We start from the raw sequence: 26,279 nt of genomic DNA on the forward strand, positions 1-26,279 counted from the left end.
AAGATGGTTGCTAGCATTCTTTCTGCTCTTTTAAGGCTTTTGGTCCTAATTGAAATCATGTTATTCTCAAACATTATCCAATCCTTGTCTCAGTCGTGCTCCCTTTTTGAAAACGTTTCTCTTGTTTCTATCTTTTCATGTTCACTAACTATGGATGGTGTTCTATCCTCTTTTTCTATCAATGCTTGTGTTCCTCACGATTTTATTTTAGATTTAACACTTCTTTCATTCAAAATTTTCCTCCTTACTTGATTGTTCAAACATTTGAGAAACACTTGTTGAGATTTCTCTGAAATAATTCTCTTCATTCCATTGTTTGTAATAGTCTCATCCAAATCACAATCTCATTCTTATCCTTTATAATAAAAAAATACAAAAGTTTTCTTGGTTTAACGGAATAACACAGAGGGCATGTATCACTAATATCTTTGTCTACTTTATAGTGGATATGGAGATGTCAAATTCTGGATTTGATGTTGAATTTCCTCAACCAAAATTTTCTCTTTAAGAAAATTTGACATTTCAAAAAAAAAAAAAATAAATAAAGAATTTTGAAAGCTTTTCTTTGAATGAGTTTTTTGCAAACAATACAAAAAATAGAAATAATTTTTCAAATATTAAAATTTTCTAAATTATAGATTTTCATTTGCAATTTCTTGAAAAATAAGTAAAATGGTACAAAAAATACATAGTAGAAGGGTCTGAATTGTACAAAAACAAACATTTGTACAAAATCTTTTTTTTTTTGTTTAATGTTCATAAAAACTCAACTCTTATCAGATTTTTGCTTATAAAACAAGAAATTAAGATGTAAAAAAATATTTGCAAGTTTTAACATTCTTTTTTTTTTTCATCTAAGTGAACATCTTTTTGGTTAAATTGTTTAGTTTTATTTAAACAAAATGATTTTTACTTTTATTTTTAAAATATGTGATATTTGTTCAGTTTGTTTCATTCTCAATTTTCCATAAACAACCAAAATATACAATTCAAAAGTCAAATGATTTTCTGGCCAATACCTCCGAAATCTAGAACTGCCGTTTTTACTTTTTAATTTGCTTGATTTTAATTTGGTAAGTGGTTGCCTCCCCATAATGAGAATTTTTTTGTGGGATAAAATTGAATTGCAGCAAATTTTTTTTACTTTGATTGAGAAATTTTTTTTTTTTTTTTTTTTTACAAGGTAGTCACCACTTATCAAGGCCCGGAAGCCACTCGGGGATAAGGGTTATTGTGTGTAGAGTACGTTAGTGTTGGAGATTTGATAAAATGTCTTACTTACTTAAGAAGGCAGTTCATCAGGAATTTGTTCACATTGGACTTGAAGATATCCAGGTTGTAGTCAGGTGGGAAACAGGCAGACGGAACAGAGTTCCACAGGCGTGCACTTCTAAGAAAGAAGCTTTGTTCATGGAATCCACGTTTTGATTTAGGCACAGATAAAGAGTGGGGGAAATTTTTCACAGTGGATTCAGCTAGACGAGTGTTTTTCGTGAAAGATTGGCGAGGGGGGACCAGAGATTGGAGCTCAGACGAGCACCTGGCATGGTAGTAACGATAAAACAAAGACAGGCTCGCAACATCTCTCCTGTGGGAGAGAGGTTGCAGGGAAAAGAAAAGGGCATCACCCACTAGGCCACAAAACCTATTTTGTACTCTGTCAAGTCAGGATAGGCTGTTTTTAGCAGCTCCTGCCCAGATATAGCAGCAGTACTCCATCCTTGGACGTACTTGGCTTTTATACAGATAGAGAATTGTATCAGGGGTGAGATATCTTGTGAAGTGGTAGAAGGATCCTACCATTTTTCCAGCGATCTTGGCAACTGACTTGATGTACGTATTTCATTTCAGGTCAGGGGTAAGGTCAAGCCTAGAAGCTTATCAAAACATGGAGCTTCCTCTAGACGAGAGCCACCCATATCAATTGATGCCAGATGGGGATCAGAGTGTTGATGATGTAAAGATAGAAGCTTGGTTTTAGATGCATTAAAATTAACCAGCCACCTCCTTCCCCACTGTACCACGCGCTCAAGATCAGAGGAGAGAGAATCTGACAGAACTTTGTCATTTATGGCCTTTGATGTGTTGCCATAGATGGTCGTGTCATCAGCATAGATGTCAACGAATGATTTAAGTATGTGTTTTGGGAGATCATTGATGTAGATCAGGAAGAGAGTTGGGCCTAGGATGGACCCCTGAGGGACTCCAGCATTAATATTGATGGCCTCTGATTTCTGCCCATCAACTACTGCTCTTATGAGCCTATTGGAGAGAAATGATTTAATGATCGAGAAAACATTTCCACTGATACCGTAGCTGGAAATCTTGTGAAGTAGGCCCTTATGCCATACCTTGTCGAAGGCCTTTGATATGTCAAGAGCAATTGCCCTAGAGAGGAAGCCTTTGTCAAGAGATTCACTAATCCTATGAGATATAATAGTTAGCACATCTTCTGTAGATCTTGCAGAACGGAAAGCATATTGCATGTCACTAAGAAGGTTGTTTCTATTGAGGTGGTTGACTACTTCTCTATTTAATATGGATTCCAGCAGCTTACTCATGACACACAGGAAACTTATTGGTCTGTACTGAGAGGGAGAGGACTTATCACCTGAGTTCTTAAGTACAGGGCATACTGATGAGGTTTTCTAGGGTGTTGGGAAGCACTTCTCTTTAAGGCAACGCTGAAAGAGTTTTGTAAGTACGGGGACAAGTTCTAGTTGAAGCTTTTTCAGCACAATGATTGGAATGCCGTCAGGGCCAGTTGCTTTACTGGAATCAAGGTTCTTGATTAGCTTGGTGACCTCATGCACAGATATTTATATGTTGCAGAGCGTGTTGTCCGTTATAGGAGGAAATACGGGGAGTTGATGGCCTTTGTGGCATAAGGTAGAATTAACTGCAAAGTTGTTGGCAAATAGTTTGGCCTTGTCTGATGCTGACGAGATGATCTCAGGTCCATTGATAATGGTTGGGATAGAATGCACGCTTATGTTCAGGATCCTGTTTGCTATTTGCCAAAACTGGTGGGAACCAAGCCGCTGCTTAGTCTCAGTGCATCTATTACGTTGGTAGCTATGGAAAAAGTGATTTCTGTGCGCGATAGCAGCAGCACATTCTGGGGAGAACCATAGCTGGCTGTTAGGTTTTTGTTGGAATTTTTTAGATGGTATGAATCGGTCTATGCCTACAATTAGCCATTCGGTCAGGTCTGATACTATAGAGGACACATCTTTTTTAAACATGGAATGCAGTGATAGATCGGATATAAGTGTACGGAAACTATCTCAGTCAGCCATAGAATATCGATATATAGTACGGTGGAGAAATACATCTCCAGACTTATTGCATTTCATTTTCATCTTAACTGATACAACCGAGTTGTCAGAAGATCCCAGAGGAGACAGAATGGAACTTGAACATATCTCGGGAAGTTGTGAGAAAAAGGTCTAGAAGGCTAGCATACTAACCGGAAGTATCGGGCACTTAGGTGGGTTCGTGGACAATCTTGGTGAGATCATAGGCAATGGCAAAATCATGACAGAACCTCCCCTCATCATCTGTCTTGTTAGAGTGGGTCAGCTATTCCGCATTGTGGACATTGAAGTCACCACAAATGTAGATGTTAGTTGAAGGGTGAGCAGACAGGATATGGTAAATTTTTTCAGATATGGGGACGATAGAGAGCGAATATAAATGCAGTGGTGTAAGCAAGTGCAACGCGGAAGCACATATAAGGTAAATTAGGGTCTTCTCTGAAGATATCCCTACCACACGGAAAGCCATCTTTAATGTAGGCACATATTCCATGTCAATCTTGGGGGTCAGATTTAGATGTTAAGTTAGAGTATCCTTTAATTATGAATTCGTCAAGGGAAACGGTCAGCCTAATGCCAGTTTCACTTAGAAAGAATATGTTCGGTTTCGTCTCCTGTAATTGGGTTTCAACCTCTGGAAGGTTGGAATGGAGACCCCTGATGTTTGAGAAGGAGACATGGTAGTAGGGGTTTACGTTGGAGGATGGGGTTCTAGGTTTACATGTATTATTTTTCTGGAGATATTTCATGTTGAGGATTGAGATTTCTGGAACAGGTCGACAGACTTGGTTAGAGCAGGACAGAGAGGGAAGGTAAGAGAGAAAAAGAGAGGAAGATTTTTTTTTTTTTTTGTCCTCATCAAAAGTTGTTGATTTGAAAGATCGTCCCCAAATTAATTTTGTTTTTATTTTATTTTTTAGCTCTGACAACAAGTTCCAAACCAGATGAGCTGATGGCAAAATTCATGAAACCGACTGGTGCTTGGGAATGCAGTACATGTTTGGTAGAAAACGATGCGGAGACAAGGAAATGTTGTGCTTGTGAAACTCCAAGACCAGGACAAACTGCCTCCACTCTTTCAGATGCAGCAACCAGAGTCAGCCAAAAGGGTCAGTAGAATATCTTTACCTTTTTCAATGAAAACATCAGGGATTATCAACCACTCTTTTTTTGTCGTGTTATTGTTATGGTCAATAAACCACCATTGCTTCTGACCGTTTAACTCTAAAAATAAGATTGAAATGAAAAATAATCTCTCGGAAGTATACCAGTGTTAAAATAATTTCAGTTTTCTGTACGTCTCTCTCTTTGCCTCATCGTCTTATTCTGCCACTGTTTTTTTGTATTTTCCAGCTGATCCGCTAATGGCCAAATTCATGAAGCCAGCCGGATGTTGGGAATGCGATGTGTGTATGGTTCAGAATCCACCTTCTTCTTACAAATGTGAGGCTTGTCTGACACCAAATCCCAATGCTGCCCCTCCTCCTCCTTCTTCCGGATCTTCAGGTAAGAACAATTACCTTTATATGTAATACATTTCCTTTGGCAGTCGAAAGGAACGTCAACCTATTTTTTTTATTGGACGATGATAGAAATGAATTATCTGTATTTCTACATTCTCATATCTCAGCAACCGTTATATGCTTTTAAAGCTTTTTCGATATTAAAAACTTTATCATGTGTATGATGCTCTCAGCTGGAATCTGACTCTGTCATCAATTAAACAAAGTCAAAACTATTGAAAAAACAAAATATAAATGTTGCGAGATGTTTCTATGAAAAAATTATAAATGCATTTTTTTTTCTCATTAATTTACGTTAAAAGAAATCAACATAAGAACTGGGTAAACACATGTCATTTAATTTGTAAAATGTTCAAACATTTTCAGTAACTTTAAGCAAAAAAAAAATTACAAAGTGTGACATTTTTAGTTGTGGATTTCAAAAAAAAAATGTTTGATTTAAAAAAACAAAACTAGAATGAATGCGAACAAAGAACTAAACATGTTAACCTTAAGCAAAACATATGCATACCATGATAAGAATGCCGTATGTAAGATTTTTGCTTTTATTTGAAAGGTAAGTCAATATGCATTTTATTTTCCTTTACAAATATAAAAGAAAAGATGATGAAAATAGTGTTATTGATTAAATGCATTTTTTAGTTTCAGTTTTACTAAAGACAGAATCAATGTCCTTTACAATTTCCCTTGGACAAAATTTACTCCTTTTTTTTTTTTTGAGGAGGTAAAAACTTAAACTCAAATTTACTTCCACCTCAGCATCGTTGATGTAGACTTTACTCCCCCCCCCATCTTAAGTTATAAAATAAGTGATTTAATTTTAAATGTGTCCTAATCATTCAGTTGGCATTAATTTGTTTTTGTAAGTTGGGAATTCTGTAATATTTTTCCAATTTCAATATTTGCTGTTAAAAGTGTATTTTCCTCTATAATTTCCTAAGTTGTGGGATTCATGCTTTGTCTATTGATAGCCAAATCCCTCCCGATTGCCCTCACCCCTACATGAATGCCGATGCCGAATAATTCTCATCTGCAAACTGCCTTTCCTTTTGCTGGCAGGTACCGTCAGTTTAGTGGGTGCGGTTACATCATCACCACCACCACCATCCTCCTCCTCTTCCTCTCTACCTTTGTCGACGGCAAATCCGTCCATGGCTTCTGCCAAGAGTTCACTTGATAAGCCGCTCTGGAAATGTGACACATGTCTTGTCTCCAATCTGCCACAGTTTTATAAATGCATCGCTTGTGACACTCCTCACATCAAGCCGGCCGTCATGGCTACAATGGCGGCCATTTCTTCAGGTAAGGATAGCACTCCCCCTGGGGGGGCGGGTTTCAAAACAAGCGTACGATTGTCTTATCTCAATATGCATGCTTGCATCCATGTGTAACTGGTTATATTGTTGTGTAGATCTCGTAATACAGCATATTTTTTCTTCACGTTTTTTGGTGAGGCTTTTGGATTTACTTGTACATCGGTTTAATTTTGTTAACGATGTATTTTGTCAAATGTGTAACGGTTTATTTTCAATTTTTTAGTTTTAAATTTAAATTGTTACAATATAAAACAGTAAAAGATGAGAATATCATTGCATATTGCTTTCGTTGTATTTTTACCTGTGACGGAGATTTTCACCTGTGTAACCCTAAACACATTTTTATTTATTTATTTTTTTTGTGACAGTATTCAAAACATTTTCTATTTTTAGGTTCAGCTGATGTATTACCCAAGTTTGGATCTGGTGTTGTCACAAATTCAAGCTTCAAGTTTGGAAGCTCATCCGATAGTAGTGCCTCTGTTACATCAACTGAAGGTTTCAAATTTGGTAGTTCTTCAACTTCAGAAGCCACTGGGACATTCAAGTTTGGAACAACTTCAACAACTTCAGCGGAAACATCAAAATCCTTTGTTTTTGGCCAATCTGCTGCTCCTGCTGCTGTGGATGAGAAGAAAAAGTCATCTGAAAATTCTGGTTTCAAATTTCAAAGTGGCACCCCTTTGGCCGCAAACAGCACGGCACCTTCCACTTTTGGATCCAAGACAAATACGCAGCCAAGTGCTGAAGAGAAAACCACCCCAAAATCTGTTTTTTCTCAACCATCTACTTTGAATTTCTCTTTTGGTGGCAGCAAAGAGAAGACAAGTGAAAGCCCCGCCCCTCTATTTAAAACATCTACCCCACTTTCAACAGGTCTTGGTGCATTCGGCGCTCCTAGTAAACCACCCGAAGTAGCATCAAATGACGACGAAGTTCCAGTGCCTGCTCCAGTGATTCCTGCGTCAACGTCACAAGGCAACTTTTCATTTGGTTCTGCTCCTGCCAACACCACTGGTTCGGCTTCTATCTTTGCAGTTCCTAATAGCATTAACACTAATAACATTAACAGTGCCACAAGTTCTTTGCCTTCGAAAACAACATTGCCGTTTGGCACCCAATCCACTTCACTACAACAGCAGCAACTACCAAAACCGATGTTTGGATTTGCCGACAAGACAGATTCCAGCAAAAATAGTGAGTTGTCCTTCAATTTTGTGACTTGTTTAATGGAGTAATGACCTTAGTTGTTGCTGTTAATAGATTCACAAATAGAATAGTAGGGCAGTTGTGTGAAAATACTTTTGATTGTAGAATAATAGTAACTTTTCTCCCACTTTGATTAGAATGCTTCCAAAAGGTTTGTCGAAATGTAAATCATTGAAATTTAGAGGATGTAATTTTTCAAAGTCACGTCTTTAAATTTGAATGCTTACAAATAAATTGTTTTATATATACTAAATGTGATTTCTGGTTGATTCCATAAGGTTTTTTCTCTTTACATTTTAATAATATAAGATGCATACTAAAATATGGTTTAATTCTGGATTGTGTAATTTTTCAACACATTATAATTAACTGAACAATATGCTCATCTTTTTCTATCCTCTTTGATAGGCTTTGTTGGAAATCAATCCATTTCTTTCAGAGTTATAGTGCAAATATAAATCACAGAATGTCATTATTTTTTATAGTTAAAAATTAGAGATCAGGAGCTGAATGTATTTTATTTGTTGACCCAAAAATATAGAATGTTTTGATACCATCAGACATAAACCGAAAAACGATGTCCACCCAAATATTTCTTTAATTTTGACTTTTGCTTCAAAGTTGAATTTTTATTGTTCAGTCGATGTTTGTGAATCTGCGCTTGACTGTTACCTCTTTTCTTAATGTTGGTGGTTATCAGATTGTAATTTTGATTGCTTCAAATTTTTGTTTGTCATTCCAATTTAATCAGTGATTTTCTTTCTCTAGCCGAAGCTGTTCCTCCTCAGCCATTCTCGTTTATTTCATCAAATGAACAACCCAATCAAAGTACAAACAAAACACCGTTTGCCACATCTCCGGTATTAAAGAGGCAGAGAGATGATGAAAATGGTGAGTAAACCATTTTTTGTTTTCCTTTTTTTTTTTCATTATTTAAAATTAGAAGTTAGGGCTCTTGTACTGCCAGTTAAAAAATTGGCAGTAAGACAAGCTGTCAAACATGTACCCTCAACCTGTCATAATAAGAGCATCCCAAAATAGTTGTGTGAAATTGACAAGAAATTCTGCTCAAGCTGCCCAAATTAAGAGATGTATGTAATGTAATTCCCTGATCAGGAAGAGCAACACGCATCACTATTAGATCTGTTTTTGACCACAGTTCCTGATGATTGTGTAACAAAAGCCGACAGCCCACTTGGGAACGCTGATCATGCGGTAATAATGGTTGAAATCGCCCTAAACTCCAGACCCAAAACTGAAGAGCCAGTGCTCAAAACAACGAGATATTATAAAAAGGCTGACTGGGAAGCTATCAGAGATCTTATCAGAGACGCCCCATGGGGAAATATTTTTTCTCTTCCTGCTGAACAGTGTGCAACTGAGACCACTGAATGGTTCAAAACTGCAATCGAAGCGCATGTTCCCATGCGGAAATTCTATAGCAAGCCCCACTCTCCCCATTGGTTTACTTCGACTTGCGCAACTGCCATTGCTCAAAGGCAGCATGCATTCCGCAGGTTTAACCGACATAAGTCCAGTTCAAACAGACAAAAGTACATAGAAGCTAGAAGTAACGTTAAGAAAGAAATAGCGACAGCTAAGAGGGAATTTACGGAAACCACTAAAAAACGCATCGAAGCACAAAAATTAGGAACTCGTGACTTCTGGAAAATCTACAACAGTGTAGTAAATAATGGGCAATCAACAATTCCCCCACTAAACCAACAATCACGAGGTTCTTTGCTCAGCAACCGAGAAGGCTAACATGCTTGCCAGTCGGTTTGCCTCCAACTCTACACTGGACCCTCTAAACCACCCCCTACCTGACTTTCCTATGCGGACAGACGCCACGCTAGACGATTTGGAAATCACCCCTGCTCAGGTGCATGCTATCATAAAAAACCTTGACACTTCCAAAGCATGTGGACCCGACCTCATCCCAGCTGTGCTATTAAAAAAGTGCTCAGCCGAAGTAGCTCCAGTTCTCTCCAAACTCTACAACAAATGCCTTAATAAATCTTGCTTTCCGAGCTGTTGGAAAACTGCTTCTGTGGTACCAGTATTTAAGAATTCTGGCGAAAGAACTGACCCATTAAATTATCGCCCTATTAGCCTCCTCCCACTTTTTGCCAAAATATTTGAGACCTTAATTAACCATGCTCTAGTCCAGCACCTTACAGATGCTAAACTTCTGACCGACCATCAATATGGATTTAGACAAGCCCGTTCCACGGCAGACATCCTCACTGTAATCTCTGAACGCATATACCATTCACTTGACAAAGCGGGAGAGGGCAGAGCGGTAGCTCTAGATATATCTAAGGCTTTTGACAGGGTATGGCATGAGGGTCTCCTCAGGAAGATTAGATCTTACGGTATCACTGGTAGAATACTTAACATAATTAAATCCTTCTTAGATAAGAGAAAAATCCAGGTTGTCCTCGACGGTCGTACGTCTAAACAATATAATATAAATGCGGGAGTGCCCCAGGGATCTATCCTTGGTCCTCTGCTGTTCCTGATATTCATAAATGACCTCCCCGACAAAATTGCCTCTGAGATGGGTATATATGCTGATGACACCACACTCTATAGCAGGCACGACAGGAAAACAAATGAACATATATCTAAAGTAATGGCAGAAACACTAGAGGATGACCTCAAATCAGTAGTGGAATGGGGACAAAAATGGATGGTAACGTTCAATGCCACCAAGACAAAACTGGTTTCATTCAATAATTACAAGAAACCTTCTCTACCACCTATAGCAATGGCCAACAACTCTTTAGCTGAGAGTACGTCTTTCAAGCTCCTTGGCCTAACGTTCACAGGAAACATGAGCTGGAACAATTACATCGAGGGCATTGCCAGGGCCGCTGCGAGGAAGGTGGGCTCTCTCTACCGTGCTAGAAAACTTCTAACACCCGAAAGTATCCTGTACCTCTATAAGGCCACTATTCGCCCATGTATGGAGTATTGCTGTCACATTTGGGCCGGTGCATCGGCTACTAGTCTCTCGCTCCTTGACAGGGTTCAAAAGAGAGTCACAAATCTGATAGGCCCTAAACTGGCATCAAAACTTCAGCCTCTGTCCCATCGTCGAAACGTTGCATCCCTCTGCCTGTTCTACAAGTATTATAATGGTGAATGCTCTGAAGAACTGCAAGCACTTGTGCCCCCACGACGTGCACACCCTCGACAGACCCGACAAGCTACAAAATCCCACCCCCACACTGTAGAGATCCCTAGATGTAAAAGATCTTTCTACTCCAGTAGTTTCTTCCCCAGAACTGCTAGACTTTGGAATTCCATTCCAGGTCACTGCTTCCCCAACTGTACTGACATGCATAAGTTCAAGTGCAACGTGAACCAACATCTCGCTGCCCTAATCCCTACATAGTACCCCAGTAGATGTTTCCCCTGATAGTAGCCCCCTACATTAAAGTGGCAATGTGCCTTGTTTGGGGTGAAAATGTAATAAAAAAAAAAAAAAAAAAATAATGGTGTTTATTGTCTTAGAAAATAAGGCCAAGTACTGGGTGTTTTTGAAGTGTTCATGTAATGCACCGTTGCACCTGGCTAATAAACAAATGAGTATAAAGATGGACGGTTGGCAGAACGTATCAACTGTTTAAGCAATTGCAAGTTTGCAAACCAAATATTTTGTTTGAGTCTCCATCTCGTGTCCTCTCTCCCCCTCTCTTGTGTCCTCTCTCTACCTCTCTGTTGTGTTCTTCCTCTACCTCTCTCTCTTTCTCTCTATCTTTATCTTTCTTTATCTCTCCTCCCCTTTCTCTCCTTATCTATCTCTCTCTTTCTCATTTGTTCTGTCTCCCTCTTTCTCGTTCATTTTTTATTTCTTTTTTATTTATTCTCTCTCTCTTATTCATTCTTTTTTTTCTCTCTCTTTCTTTCTCATGCCTTCTCTACCTATATACTAGTGCTACCAGATCAGGTTGTCTATTGGCGTCCTGAGACGAAATGCACCTACATCGATTTTCTGTTTTTGTTTTCTATTCTCTTTTGTAAAACTTAATTATGTTCTACAAAAACAAAAATGAAAACAACAGCCCCCTTCCCCTCCCCCCTTTTTCCTTCCCTACTTCCCGGTTGGCCCTGTCGGTGGGGCATTAGAATACGCCGACTGCCTCCCTGCAGAGGGTAAAAGTCCCTCAATGGGGCTACCTGTTGGCCGTGGGTGGCAACCCGTGATGCCTAGGAAAAGGATCCTGGTGGCTGAGCTACTGATGCCTAGGGAAAATAAAGGTATCAGTTCCAACACTCCACTTTGGCCTTGTACTAGGCTAGACGGGCAGTCGGAGAGGTCCGATCCGATCAATCAGCTAGTCATGTCAAGCCCTAAAACTTACACTGAAAATGTCAATTATAACATTTAAAAAAAAATAAATAAAAATAAACAAATTTAATCTAAAGATAATACAACATCTTATTACTACAAACATAGATATACCAGGTAAGTGTTAGAAGGCGATGGCAAGGGTCAATCAACTGATGAGACAAAACCACACAACTGCTCCCTAACCAATGTTTCTATCAAACTGGGAAAGAAGAAACTAAAGGAGGAAACAGGAAATGATGGAACAAACTCAACCAATTGAGTATATCTTTTTTGTATCCCTGGGATGAAAGGGCAAATGGGTTTCCCTCCTAACATCTCCCAGTTTCGGGCTCCGAGGAGGGTGGGGAGCAAAAGAGATGAAAATCTAAACAAACTTCTATGGATATAATAAACCCAAACAAAAGACTCAGAAACCAAAAAAATAAAACAAAATCGAAAAGAACCCACTGACATAACCAGCTCAGACAGTGAGCAAGAATATAACTATGAAATAATTGATAAAGAAAAATACCCAAGATTCATAGTAATCAAAGCCTTGGAAGGAAAAAAGATCAGCGATCTGTCTCCATTCTTAATTGAAAAAATTCTTTCTCAAAACAGCAACCCAAAAACAGCAAAAAAAAAATGAAAAATGGTAATCTACTGGTCACAGTAGACAACTATAAAGACGCAAAAAGCATCTTAGAGATGGAACAATTCCATATCTATAAATGCAAAAGTTTTGCCCATGAAAGACTAAACACATCAAAAGGTGTCATAAAAAGCCATGAATTAAGCTTGGCTACAGCAGAAGAAATAGAAAATGCCCTAAGAAAACAGGGAGTAATCAATCATGTTCGAATAAACATAAAAAGGAATGGTCAAACCATACCTACAAAAACCTATGTACTAACTTTCAATACACCAAAAATTCCCAAAGAAATAAAAATCGGATATACAATAGAAAAAGTAGAACAATATATATCAGCCCCTATGAGATGTTTCAAGTGTCATAAATATAGACATAACAGAAACATGCAAAGGACAGAAAATATGTGGAAAATGTAGCTTAAAAGAACCTGACCATACACTGAAAGTGAATGCCCAAACGAAACAAAATGCCCAAATTGCCAAGAAAAACACGCAGCATACTCTAAAATATGCAAAATCTAAAAAAAAGAAATAGCTGAAATAAAATACAAACAAAACGTATCCTTTCCTGAGGCAAGGAAAATAGCAAGCTCTTGAGAAAAAATAAACACTTATGCAGACATTACAAAAATTTCAAACCAAACAAACCAAACCCACTACCAAGACCTACTTAAACTAATCTCCAAACTCAAAAATCTAATTGAAACTTTAAAAACTAACCAAAACGAAAACAACAAGAAACAAATACCAGTATCTTCTAAAACTCAGTTGAATAATCTAAAACAAGTACCAAAGAACAAAAAAGAACCCGAACAACAAAAACCACAAATAAATCGTGAAAGATCCAAATCACGAACAAGGACAAAAGCAGAAGATAAACACACAATATCTGGAAAGATGGAAACAGAACGGGAAAACACAAATCCTCTTTCCAAAAACCAAAACAAACAAATAATATTAAACGAAAATAAATTTGAATTGATTGAAATCGAGTCACAGAAAAAATCTAGCTCCAAAAACAGAACTGACCAGGAGGAGAAAATGGAGACTGAGGAACCAACCAGTTCAAGTAAACACAAAACAAAAACCACTCAAAACACAACAAATCAATAGAATACTAGATATAAAAACCTAAGCAAAAACCAAACAGATTAAAAAAAAAAAAAAAACGAACTTATTTATGCAAATGAATAAAAATATCATACAGTGGAACTGCAAAGGCATAAAACCAAACTACGAAGAAATCAAACATATAATAGCACAATATAACCCCAGCATAATTGGCCTACAGGAAACTCTCCTAAAAGAAATGGACACCATCAACTTCAAAGGATACCACATTTACAACCAAACAGATAGATCACAAGCAGATAATCGACCAATAGGTGGCACCTCAATTATAATGAAAAAACAGATACCACATATAAAATTACAACTCCAAACAAACCTTCAAACAATAGCAATTAAAGCTACACTCCACCAACCAACAACTATTTGTTCAATCTACATTCCACCTAAACAAACTAAATAAATCCGAAATTGAAGATCTGATAACACAACTCCCCACACCTTTTATATTAATGGGGGACTTCAACGCCCATAACAAAATATGGGGATGTGAGAATATTAACCAAACTGGGAAAAATCATTGAATCATTACTGGAATCACCTGAAATAGCTATATTTAATGACAAAACACACACATACCTTCACCCAAGCACAGGAACGACATCAGCTATTAACCTAACACTATGCTCCCCCACAATATTTATGGATTTCCAGTGGGAGGTACATAACGACCAGTGCGGCAGCGATCACTTCCCAATTTTTCTCAAAACCCAAGAACCTGCAACAGAAGAAACAAAACCAAAATGGCAAATCTATAAAGCTAACTGGACTGAATTTAGCAAACTTTGCACAAACTTAATTAACCAAGAAATAGTTAACAAACCAGATCCTATGTTAGCTTTCACCAATATGCTAAACGAAATAGTAATCAAGACAATCCCAAAATCTTCCACTAAACCACACCCAAAATCAACGCCATGGTTCAAAATAGAATGTAAAGAAGCAATCACCAACAGGAAAAAAATACTAAAACACTTCAAACAACATCCTACAAAATCCAACCTTCAAAAATACCTACAAGCATGAGCAAAAGCGCACTATATTATAAAAAAAGGCAAAAAAGAAACCTGGCAAAACTATATTTCCAAATTGAACAACAACACGCCATAAAAAAAAACATGGGAAATAATAAGAAAAATAACTGGAAAAAAACTTGGAACACCAATAAATAATATAAGTACACCAAATGGTAGACAAACTATAGACAAAAAAGAAATAGCAAACATAATCGCAAATGAATTCAGCCAAACCTCATCAGCCAACCACTACTTCCCCCAAATTCCAAAAATATAAAAACGCAGGAAAAGAAAAACTCAACTTCACATCCAATAACAAAGAATACTATAACATCTCTTTCACTATAACAGAACTAAAAAATTCAATTCATAAAAGTAAAGATACAGCTACCTGTCCAGACGACATCCACTATCAATTTCTAAAACACATGCCAAACACATCTCTCAACATTCTCTTACAGATAATTAACAAAATATGGTGGACTAACAATTTCCCAAAACACTGGCTCGAATCCAATATCATCCCAATTCCTAAAACAGGAAAAGATCACTCCAACCCTACCAATTATCGTCCCAAGCTGTATATGCAAAACAACAGAAAGGATGATCAATGCAAGACTAATGTGGCATTTAGAAAAATATAACCTCATCTCTACACATCAAAGCGGATTTAGACAAAATCAAGGTACTAACGACCAACTTATTCAACTAGAAACATATATCCGTAACGGTCTAATAAGAAACCATCTTTTTTGATATCGAAAAAGCGTATGACACCACGTGGAGATACAAAATCTTGAAAGATATTCATAATATGGGAATCAGAGGAAACCTAGCAAAATTTATCCAAGAATTCCTATCCCACAGAACATTTAAAGTATGCCTAGGAAATACAACATCAGATCAATACACACAAGAAACAGGGGTACCACAAGGTAGAGTACTATTTGCCACCCTTTTTCTAATTAAAATCAACGGTATAATCAAAAATGTTAACATGGGATTCGAAAAAACATTATTTGTTGATAACTTTTCAATAACTTGCTCATCACCAAATATGCCAATTATTGAAAGACAAATGCAACATTGCCTTAACAAAATAGATCTTTGGGTTAACCAAAATGGATTCAAAATGTCCAAAACCAAAACCACGTGTATCTACTTATGTAAGAAATGAAAATACCACCTTGACCCACAGCTCAAACTAGATGGGCAACTAATACCAGTAGTACAACATACCAAATTTCTAGGGATCGTTTTTGATGATAAACTAAACTTGAAGGAGCACATTAACAAATTAAAACAAAAATGCTTAAAAGCAATAAATATCTTAAAAATAGTATCAAAACTAGATTGGGGAGCAGATCAAGCTACAATGCTCAAAATATATCGCTCACATATCAGATCCAAACTGGACTATGGTTGTGCCATATACAGCTCTACTTACAAATCCTACAAAAACAAACTACTAACAATACAGAATCAAAGTTTAAGACTTAGCCTGGGAGCCTACCGAACTTCACCAATGGAAAGCCTGCATTTAGAAGCCCAAGAACTACCCCTGCATTTAAGATGGGAAAAACTAGCATTACAATACGCAACAAAACTACAAAGCAACCCCGAAAACCCAACCTACAAAACTACCTTCAACCCACAATGTACAAACTTTTATTCAGGGAAACCAAAAGTATACCCTCCTTTGGATATTTTTTTTTTTTTTTTTTTTTTTACACAGTGATCACCACTTATCAAGGCCCGGAAGCCACTCAGGGATAAGGATTATTGCAAGTACATTACGTTAGTGTGGAGATTTGATGAAGTGTTTAATTAAGGGGGCGGTTCATTAGGAATTTGTTAACATTGGACTTGAAGACATCCAAGTTGTAGTCCGGAGGGAAGCAGGCAGACGGAACAGAGTTCCACAGGCGTGCAGTTCTAAGAAAGAAGCTTTGTTCATGGAATCCGCGTTTTGATTTAGGCACAGATATAGAGTGGGGGAAATTTTTCACAGTGGATTCAGCTAGACGGGTGTTTTTCGTGAAAGATTGGCGAGGGGGGACCAGAGATTGGAGTTCAGATGAGCACCTGCGATGGAAATAACGATAAAACAAGGATAGGCTCGCAACGTCTCTTCTGTGGGAGAGAGGTTGCAGGGTAGAGAAAAGGGCATCCCCCACTAAGCCACGAAGTCTATTTTGTACTCTGTCAAGTCAGGATAGGCTGTTTTTAGCAGCTCCTTCCCAGATATGGCAACAGTATTCCATCCTTGGACGTACTTGGCTTTTATATAGATAGAGAATTGCATCAGTAGTGAGATATCTTCTGGAGCGGTAGAAGGATCCCACCATCTTTCCAGCGACCTTGGCAACAGACTTGATGTACGTGTTCCATTTCAGATCAGGAGTCAAGGTCAAACCCAGAAGCTTGTCAAAACATGGGGCCTCACCCAGACGAGAGCCACCCATCACAATTGATGCCAGCTGGGGATCAGAGCGTTGATGATGTAAGGATAGGAGTTTGGTTTTAGATGCATTAAAGGTAACCAGCCACATCTTCCCCCACTGAACCACGCGCTCGAGATCAGAGGAGAGAGAATCAGAGAGAACTTTGTCATTTACAGCCTTTGATGTGTTGCCGTAGATGGTCGTGTCATCAGCATAGATGTCAACGAATGATTTAAGTATGTGTTTAGGGAGGTCATTGATGTAGATCAGGAAGGGAGTTGGGCCCAGGATTGACCCCTGAGGGACTCCAGCATTTATATTGCAGGCCTCCGATTTTTGTCCATCTACCACTACTCTTATAAGCCTATCAGAGAGAAATGATTTAATGATTGAGAAAACATTTCCAGTTATACCGTAGCTGGAAATCTTGTGAAGTAGACCCTTATGCCATACCTTGTCGAAGGCCTTTGATATGTCAAGAGCAATTGCCCTAGAAAGGAAGCCTTTGTCAAGAGATTCACTAATCCTATGAGATATAACAGTTAGCGCATCTGCGGTAGATCTTGCAGAGCGGAAACCATATTGTGTGTCACTAAGAAGGTTATTTCTGCTGAGGTGGTTGACTATTTCTCTATTTAATATGGATTCCAGCAACTTACTCATAACACACAGGAGACTTATTGGTCTGTACTGAGAGGGAGATGACTTATCACCTGAATTCTTAAATACAGGGCAAACTGATGAGGTCTTCCAGGGAGTCGGAAAGCACTTCTCCTTAAGGCAGCGCTTAAATAGTTTCGTAAGTATGGGAGCAAGTTCTGGTTGAAGCTTTTTTAACACTATAATTGGGATGCCATCAGGGCCAGTTGCTTTACTGGAATCTAGGTTCTTTATTAGCTTGGCGACCTCATGCACGGATATTTGTATGTTACCTAGCTTGTTCTGTGTTATAGGAGAAAATATGGAGAGTTGATGGCCTTCGTCGCATGGGGTAGAATTAGCTGCAAAGTTCTTTGCAAATAGTTTGGCCTTGTCTGACGCTGACGAGATGACCTCTGGTCCATTGATAATGGTTGGGATAGAACGCACACTTCTATTCAGAATCCTATTTGTTATTTGCCAAAACTGGTGGGATCCAAGCCGCTGATCAGCTACCTTGGATTTAACAGAGTGGGCATATAGCTCTCTTGCCTTTTTTATTACTCTTTTACAGTAGTTGCTGGCAGACCTGAAAGCAGCTTTAGTCTCAGTGCATCTATTACGTTGGTAGCTATGGAAAAAGTGATTTCTGTGCGCGATAGCAGCAGCACATTCTGGGGAGAACCATTGCTGGCTGTTAGGTTTTTGTTGGAATTTTTTAGATGGTATGAATCGGTCTATGCCTACAATTAACCATTCGGTCAGATCTGATACTATAGAGGACACTTCCTATTTAAACATGGAGTGCAGAGGTAAATCAGATATGAATGTACGGAAGCTATCCCAGTCAGCCATAGAGTATCGGTATACAGTACGGTGGAGGGGTACGTCTGGGGGCTTCTTACATTTCGTTTTTATCTTAACTGATACGACGGAGTGGTCGGAGGATCCTAGAGGAGAATGAATGGAACATGAACATAGCTCAGGGGAAGTCGAGAGAAAAAGGTCTAAGAGGCTTGCATATTGACCGGGTGTATCGGGCACACGGGTGGGTTCGCGAACAATCTGAGTGAGGTCATAAGCAATGGCAAAATCATGACAAAACCTCTCCTCATCATCTGTCTTATTTGAATGGGTCAGCCATTCCACGTTATGGACGTTGAAGTCACGACAGATGTGGATGTTAGCCGAGGGATGTGAAGACAGTATGTGGTCTATTTTCTCAGATATGCTCTTAAAGATAGTAACTCCGCTGTTGTGGGGCCTATAGAGGGCAAATATAAATGCAGTGGTGTTAGCAAGTGCAACCCTGGAAGCACATATAGGGTAAATTAGGATCTTCTTTAGAGATATCCCGCCACACGGGAAGCCGTCCTTAACGTAGGCACATATTCCATGCTCATGGCGATCTTGGGGGTCAGATTTAGCTGTTAAATTAGAGTCTCTGTTAATTATGAACTCATCTAGGGAAGTGGTCGGCCCTATTCCAGTTTCACTTAGAAATAATATGTCCGGTTTCGTCTCCTGTAATTGGGTTTCAACCTCTGGAAGATTGGAACGTAGACCCCTGATGTTGGAGAAGGAGACCTGGTAGTAGGGGTCTACGTTGGAAGATGGGGTTCTAGGTTTAATAGAATTAAAGAAATAATACATCAAATCAATGAAAACCGCGACAATATAATTACTCAAAAAATAAACGACAGACCACCATGGACAAACCAAAAACCGACCTAACACTTACTGCTTACAAGAAAAACATTACAAATAATATAACAAACAGAAGCAACTTTGGAGAACTAAGAGAAAAATATGCAGAATACATAGAAATATACACCGATAGGTCTAAAACTATAAATGGAACAAGTGCAGCATGCACAGATGGACAAAATCAATATCAAATACGACTGCCCAACGAGGCTTCAATACATACAGCTGAACTGCAGGCCATCAAAATAGCTCTCAAACACATCAACGAACAAAAATTCATAATATATACAGACTCCCTATCCTGTATCATGGCCCTTGAAGAAAAAACTAAACAGCTTTTTATCACAGAAATTATACAAGAATACAACGAAATAACAAAAAAAAACAATAAAAAAATTATAATAGCCTGAATACCAAGCCATGTCGGCATCCTAGGAAATGAAAAGGCAGACAAACTGGCTAAAGAAGCCACAAACCACCAAATGAAAAAAATTAAAATACCACACACAGACCTAAAAAGAAAAATCAACGAATATATAGAAAACAAGTGGCAAGAGGAATGGAACAAATGCACTGCAAACAAATTGCACGAACACCAACCAATAATTAAAAACGAAAAACAAAAAAATTTTAAGGGAAGAAGAGAAGAAATTATACTAAACCGAATATGAATTGGACATACAAAATTAACTCATTCCTACCTAATCAAAGCGGAGGAAACACCAAATTGCACACTCTGCAACCAACAATTAAACATCTACTGACAGAATGTAGAAAACAAACACACTCAGAAGAAATATTTTAAAACAACAAACATTAGAAAAGTCTTCCAAGAAGTGGAACCCCAACAAATCATAAACTATTTAAAAGAAACAAATGTATTCAAACTCCTATAAAGTAAACAAGTAAAATTCAGTTTAGAAAAACAAACCTCTTACAACTAAAACAATTTTTCGGTAAACCTAAAGCATCTTGCTTCAAAAGATAAACTTTTCAAGAAACTTAAAATATTTTTATAAGAAACTGAAAACCTATTATACCAACAAAACATTTTTGGCATTAAATAACCCTTAGCGGTTGAAATGCTGTTAAACAAACACACTCACTCATATATTTAATATATATTTTACTTCCAACAAAATAAAAAAATCCTCAGATTTAAAATGGTTTAAACAATGGTTGATTATTAAAATTCCTCAAAACAATTGTTTCATTTCATAAACGAAAATGTTTATTTCACGACTTCTCGCCCACGTTCTCTTTTCTCTGTAGATAACCCTTCTGATGCGAAACGTTCATTTGGCCCATCACCTGCCCCAGCTGCCAATCCAGGAGGATTTGGAGGTTTCAATTTTACTCTTGGTGAGAATTTCAAATTTTTGCAACTAATTTTTGTGCCAATCCTCCATAAATGATTTTTATTTTATTTACATCCATTTTCTTCCTCTCTTCTTCTTCCTCTCATAAAATGACATCTCTCTTTTTTTATTTTTTTTTTTTTTATTTACGGTTTCTGCAGCCACAAAAAGTGACAATTCCGGTTTTAACAATTCGTTTAGTACATCATCAAGTGGTCAATTCCAGTTTGGAGGTAATGTAACTAATTCTACGTCCACCCCTTTTGGGGGTGCCACTAACATGGCAGCTGCAACTCCAACAACAACTGCAAGTAGCTTTGGGAGTCCGTCTTTCAACTTTGCAACTAGCATAACGACGCCCAAGCCAATGTCTAGCAACACGTCACAGCAGCAGCCTTTTGTGTTTGGCGGCAGTTCCGCTCCATTTTCAGCAGGGGCTAGTTCTGAAAACACTTTTGGCAACAAAGGTTCTGTGTTTGGTACAACGGCATCATCAGGATTATTTGACAGCAAATCAACAAACAAAGGATTTGGCGCCACCTCAGCAGCTACCACTGCTACAAATGGTATGAATTGCTTACAGTTCATTTTTATTGGAATTCAACTCATTTCCTTAACCTTTTTTTCAGAAATGTGTTTAACATGTTTCATTCATTATTTTAAAAGAAATTTTATCTTTATTTTAAGAAGTTGGCATATTCCTAGTACTGGCATATTATTGCTATAAATAAACACTTTACAGTGCTTCTTCTGAATTCTCTCTTTATTAAAAAGTAAAGAAAAATCTGTATGACATACATATTTATGATGAAACAAAAATATATTTAAAAAATTGCATAAATTGATAAAGTAGTTTATAAATAAGATAATAAGCATGTGGACCCGATCTTATCCCAGCTGTGCTATTAAAAAAGTGCTCAGCCGAAGTAGCTCCAGTTCTCTCCAAACTCTACAACAAATGTCTTAATGAAGCTTGCTTTCCGGGCTGTTGGAAAACTGCTTCTGTTGTACCAGTATTCAAGAATTCTGGCGAAAGGACAGACCCATCAAATTATCGCCCCATTAGCCTCCTCCCACTTTTTGCCAAAATATTTGAGACCATAATTAACCATGCTCTAGTCCATCATCTTACAGATGCTAAACTACTGACTGACAAACAATATGGATTTAGACAAGCCCGTTCCACAGCAGACATCCTCACCGTGATCTCTGAACGTATATACCAATCACTGGACAAAGCGGGGGAAGGCAGAGCGGTAGCTCTAGATATATCTAAGGCTTTTGACAGGGTATGGCATGAGGGTCTCCTCAGGAAGATTAGATCTTACGGTATCACTGGTAGAATACTTAACATAATTAAATCCTTCTTAGATAAGAGAAAAATCCAGGTAGTCCTCGACGGTCGCACATCTAAACAATATGATATAAATGCGGGAGTGCCCCAGGGTTCTATCCTTGGACCTCTATTGTTCCTGATATTCATAAATGACCTCCCCGACAACATTGCCTCTGAGATGGGTATATATGCTGATGACACTACACTCTATGGCAGACACGACAGGAAGACGAATGAACACATTTCTAAAGAAATGGCAGAAACACTAGAGGAAGACCTCCAATCTGTAGTGGAATGGGGACAAAAGTGGTTGGTCGCGTTCAATGCTGCCAAGACTAAACTAGTTTCATTCAATAATTACAAGAAACCCTCTCTACCACCAATAGCAATGGCCAACGACCCTTTATCTGAGAGTCCATCTTTCAAACTCCTTGGCCTAACGTTCACAGGAAACATGAGTTGGAACAATTACATTGAAGGCATTGCCAGGGCCGCTGCAAGAAAGGTAGGCTCTCTCTACCGTGCTAGAAAACTACTAACACCCGAAAGTATCCTGTACCTCTATAAGGCCACTATTCGCCCATGTATGGAGTATTGCTGCCACATCTGGGCTGGTGCATCTGCTACTAGTCTCTCGCTCCTTGACAAGGTTCAAAAGAGAGTCGCAAATCTGATAGGCCCTGAACTGGCATCTAAGCTTCAGCCTCTGTCCCATCGACGAAATGTTGCATCCCTCTGCCTGTTCTACAAGTATTTTAGTGGTGAATGCTCTGATGAACTGCAATCACTTGTGCCCCCACGACGCGAGCACCCTCGACAAACCCGACAGGCTACTAGATCCCACCCCCACACTGTAGAGGTCCCTAGATGTAAAAGATCTTTTTACTCCAATAGTTTCTTCCCCAGAACCGCAAGACTCTGGAATTCCATTCCAGGTCCCTGCTTCCCCAACAGTACTGACGTGCAGAAGTTCAAGTGTAACGTGAACCAACACCTTGCTGCCCAAATCCCTACATAGTACCCCAGTAGTTGTTGCCTCTGATAGTAGCCCCCTACACCAAAGTGGCAATTTGCCTTGTTTGGGGTGAAAATGTAATAAAAAAAAAAAAAAAAAAAAAAAAAAAAATATATAAGTAAATAAGTAGTCTTATAAATAAAATAATTCTTAAGCGATTAATAGGAATTCGGAGGCATTACAACAAAAATCTCATATTTGAATCTTTCGTTTTTGAGACTGTTTTCAAGATAGCTTCGCATGACATTTCTGGTCTTCAGCCATAAAATTTTATTTTCTTATTTAAAAGACCAAAAAAAATTGATCAATTTATGTGATTTTTTAACTTAAATATTTTTATTCCTTTACAGGTATGTACATCATACAGATTTTTTTTATTTTGTTTTATAATGTAGGAGAAATTCTAGACAAACACCCACTTTACTGCCGTTTCACGCCAAATACAGTCTGCAGTACATTAATGTCTCCTCTTTATGCATGTTTAAATTGAGTTTCTTTTCATAAAATCTGTCCTCTTGAATCAGCTATGTTCCGATTTTGAGAAATAGATATTTCTTATATATATTTTAGAAATTTTGTTCACCCCAAACAAGGCATATTGGCAGTGAGATAAAGAGGGCTACTGTGATTTAGAGGACCTATCCATAGAGATATTCGAAATATCTATGATGTATCTATTTAAACATATCTAAGATGTATCTATTTTTAAAAAAAAAGTTGAATTGTAATGCATTTTATATACAAGATACTTGAAATCTACTATTAATGTCTTAAAATGAATACATAAGATTTTCCAAGTATTTTGCATAAATTATAGATTCTGCATAATTTCATTTCCATTTCAAGATTTCTAAGAAAATGGCATCACTTTCATTGAATGATATTAAAAATGAAATTACTTTTCACATATCTAAACATAGGTAAATTGATAGGTGAATTGGGACAGCATTACTTTCAGTTTTTAACTTTTTTTTTTTTTTTTAACTTGCTCAATTTCAACAAATTCACTCAGTAAAATAAACATGGAAATACGTAAGTTTAATCTGTATTATTTACAACTCCATAACATTTTGGAGTTAAAATTTTAGTGTTATTCTGTAATAATTTTTTGTATTTATATTAATTACCTCTAAATAATTTACAGTTTTGCATATAAATTTAATGTAAAAGTAACCCCTCCCCTTTCCAGGCAATTTTAGCATTTTAAGGCGGTTAACCAATGTTTTTCTTATTTTTATTTATTTTTCAATAGACTATTATGTATGTGTTTTTTTTTTTTTTTTTTTTTTTTTTTTTTAACCATCATTTACACTTCAGGCTAGTAGCAAGATTAAAGGAGTTTATTTTTAATAGAGGGAGTTTTATACTTTTAACTACTTTGCCGAGAGGTAGGGAGGGGCTTATCACTCAGATTTAGGTTTAGAAATTTAAAAACTTTTTTGAAGTGTGGAACGTTGGGCTTGCCACTCTGACCTATGGTCAGTGATCAGCTAAGTAATCATAACTTTAACTTTTCAGTATGCAAAAATATTCGATTAGCTAACTTCCCTAAAAAGCTAGAATGTAGAATTTTGTATTAAATTTATATGTGAAACTGATCCCTGCATTTTAAATTCTAAAGTTTTTTTGTTTGCCAATAACAAATTCCTTCAATTCGTCACAAAGTTTTTAAGAACATTTTTGTTTTTCACAAAAGTTACAAAAATGACCTCAGTGATGTTTATATTTTCATCACTCTTTTTAAGATAGATAATTATTTTCACATCAGCATATATTTATTTCAAAACAAAATGGTGATATTTTGAGAACTTGAAGTATTTTGGTTTTTCAAATATCCCCTGCAAAAAAATCTGCGCTGATCCAAAGCGTTTTTATAGTAAGTGAATATTCATACTTTAAACAGAATCGATTATTTACAATATCTCTGCAACTTCTTTTCTCTCACTCCTCCCTTATCTTCAAGTATGAGTAACTGCTTCCATCGATATGCTAATTTCTTTTTTCTTCGATCAAACTGAACTGTTCAATTGCAGGTGTACATTTAAACAAATGTATTATTTGTTTTCAATATTTTTATAATAAAAATTTTGTTCTTTTCACAGCTCCATTTGTCTTTGGAAGTAATACAAATTCCTCTTTTAATTTCTCTGCTGCCGGTTCTGGTCCTTCCCCCGGAGGCATTTACCAGTTTTCAGGCAAACAGGTGAGTGAAGGATGAACAGTTAGAACTGATTAAGCCTCTTTTCCCTCCAAATGAATTGTCGATCTTCATCTCTCTTCTCTTGCCTTTCTTGTTCTCTAAAGACTGAAATGATTTTTGGTCTTTTTCAAATGATTACGAGTGAGGTTTGTGAGGATTTAAATGGTTTTTTGCTTGATCAAAGAACAATTTCCTGTCCCCTTCCCTCCACATGTATGCTGGTGTCTTCCTCTTTTAACGTTATCAAATCTGATTTGAGTTATTTTTATTTTGGATTTATTAGGAACAGTGTTGTATCAGTTTTCTCCCCAGTCGATGTGGGAGAAATCTTTCTACACTAAGGTAACTAAATTTATGTCCCAATCCAGAATGCCTCTTGATGGAAATTGGATTTTCCGCATATTAAAAAGTGAAGGTGTGTCTAACTCTGGCTTTGAGACAAGACAAAACTAAATTGCAGCAAATAGATTAAATAACAAATTTAGATGAATTCTATCTTATTTTACTAAAGTTGATATTCCATTAAATATTGTTCAAATTATTTTAAATGTATTTTTAGTATCATTTTTTATGCTGCTATCTTCACACGCACAAAGGAGTTAATGAGCTCTCATCCTCTGGTTGAGAAATTTGTCTCGATTTCAGTTTTTTTAAATTTATTTTTCTATACTTACATCCTGCTGAAGATATCTAACAATTTGTTTCTCATAATAAAACTTATTCTTGTTTATTTTGTCAGGCTGAGCCGTCTCCTGCTATCACCAATAATGCAAATATATATCAATTTGGTCAGATTCCCAGCACAAATAATGCCCCCCTTGGAGCCAACACTTCATCTGTGGCTCCCACTACTGGTGTAAATTTCAATGTAAAACCCAATTTTGATTTTTCAAAAGGAGTTGGTGGCGATTTCACTGTTGGGTATGTATCTGTCTCCTGTCTCTTTCTTTTTCAACTAAATAAAAAACAAAAAACTTATTGCTCAGATTTCCAAGTTAGACTGAAATAGCTATCTATTTTCCAAATAGATATTTTATTCTGAATAGCCAATTTTTATTTAGTGTTGTACCACGTTCTTTGC

The 26,279-nt window shown here is 37.3% G+C and overlaps 1 protein-coding gene across 4 annotated transcripts in view; it reads left to right on the forward strand.

Moving 5' to 3' along the window:
* The window catches only part of LOC145260593 (uncharacterized), a 116,549-nt gene that overhangs the window by 82,632 nt on the left and 7,638 nt on the right, over nt 1-26,279 (forward strand). For 2 of the 4 annotated variants that reach the window (XM_080118872.1, XM_080118881.1), the window contains 9 exons: nt 4,238-4,426; nt 4,671-4,823; nt 5,900-6,142; nt 6,550-7,353; nt 8,134-8,256; nt 20,562-20,651; nt 20,809-21,213; nt 25,101-25,201; nt 25,938-26,119. In XM_080118872.1, the coding sequence (XP_079974998.1) occupies nt 4,238-4,426; nt 4,671-4,823; nt 5,900-6,142; nt 6,550-7,353; nt 8,134-8,256; nt 20,562-20,651; nt 20,809-21,213; nt 25,101-25,201; nt 25,938-26,119 (2,290 nt within the window). The remainder of the gene's footprint in view (nt 1-4,237; nt 4,427-4,670; nt 4,824-5,899; nt 6,143-6,549; nt 7,354-8,133; nt 8,257-20,561; nt 20,652-20,808; nt 21,214-25,100; nt 25,202-25,937; nt 26,120-26,279) is intronic. The other 2 variants (XM_080118892.1, XM_080118900.1) reach the window with 1 other exon arrangement.

This window comes from Euprymna scolopes, chromosome 3, assembly GCF_053919585.1.
Source record: "Euprymna scolopes isolate OS-2025 chromosome 3, ASM5391958v1, whole genome shotgun sequence".
Classification (NCBI taxonomy): Eukaryota; Metazoa; Mollusca; class Cephalopoda; order Sepiida; family Sepiolidae; genus Euprymna; species Euprymna scolopes.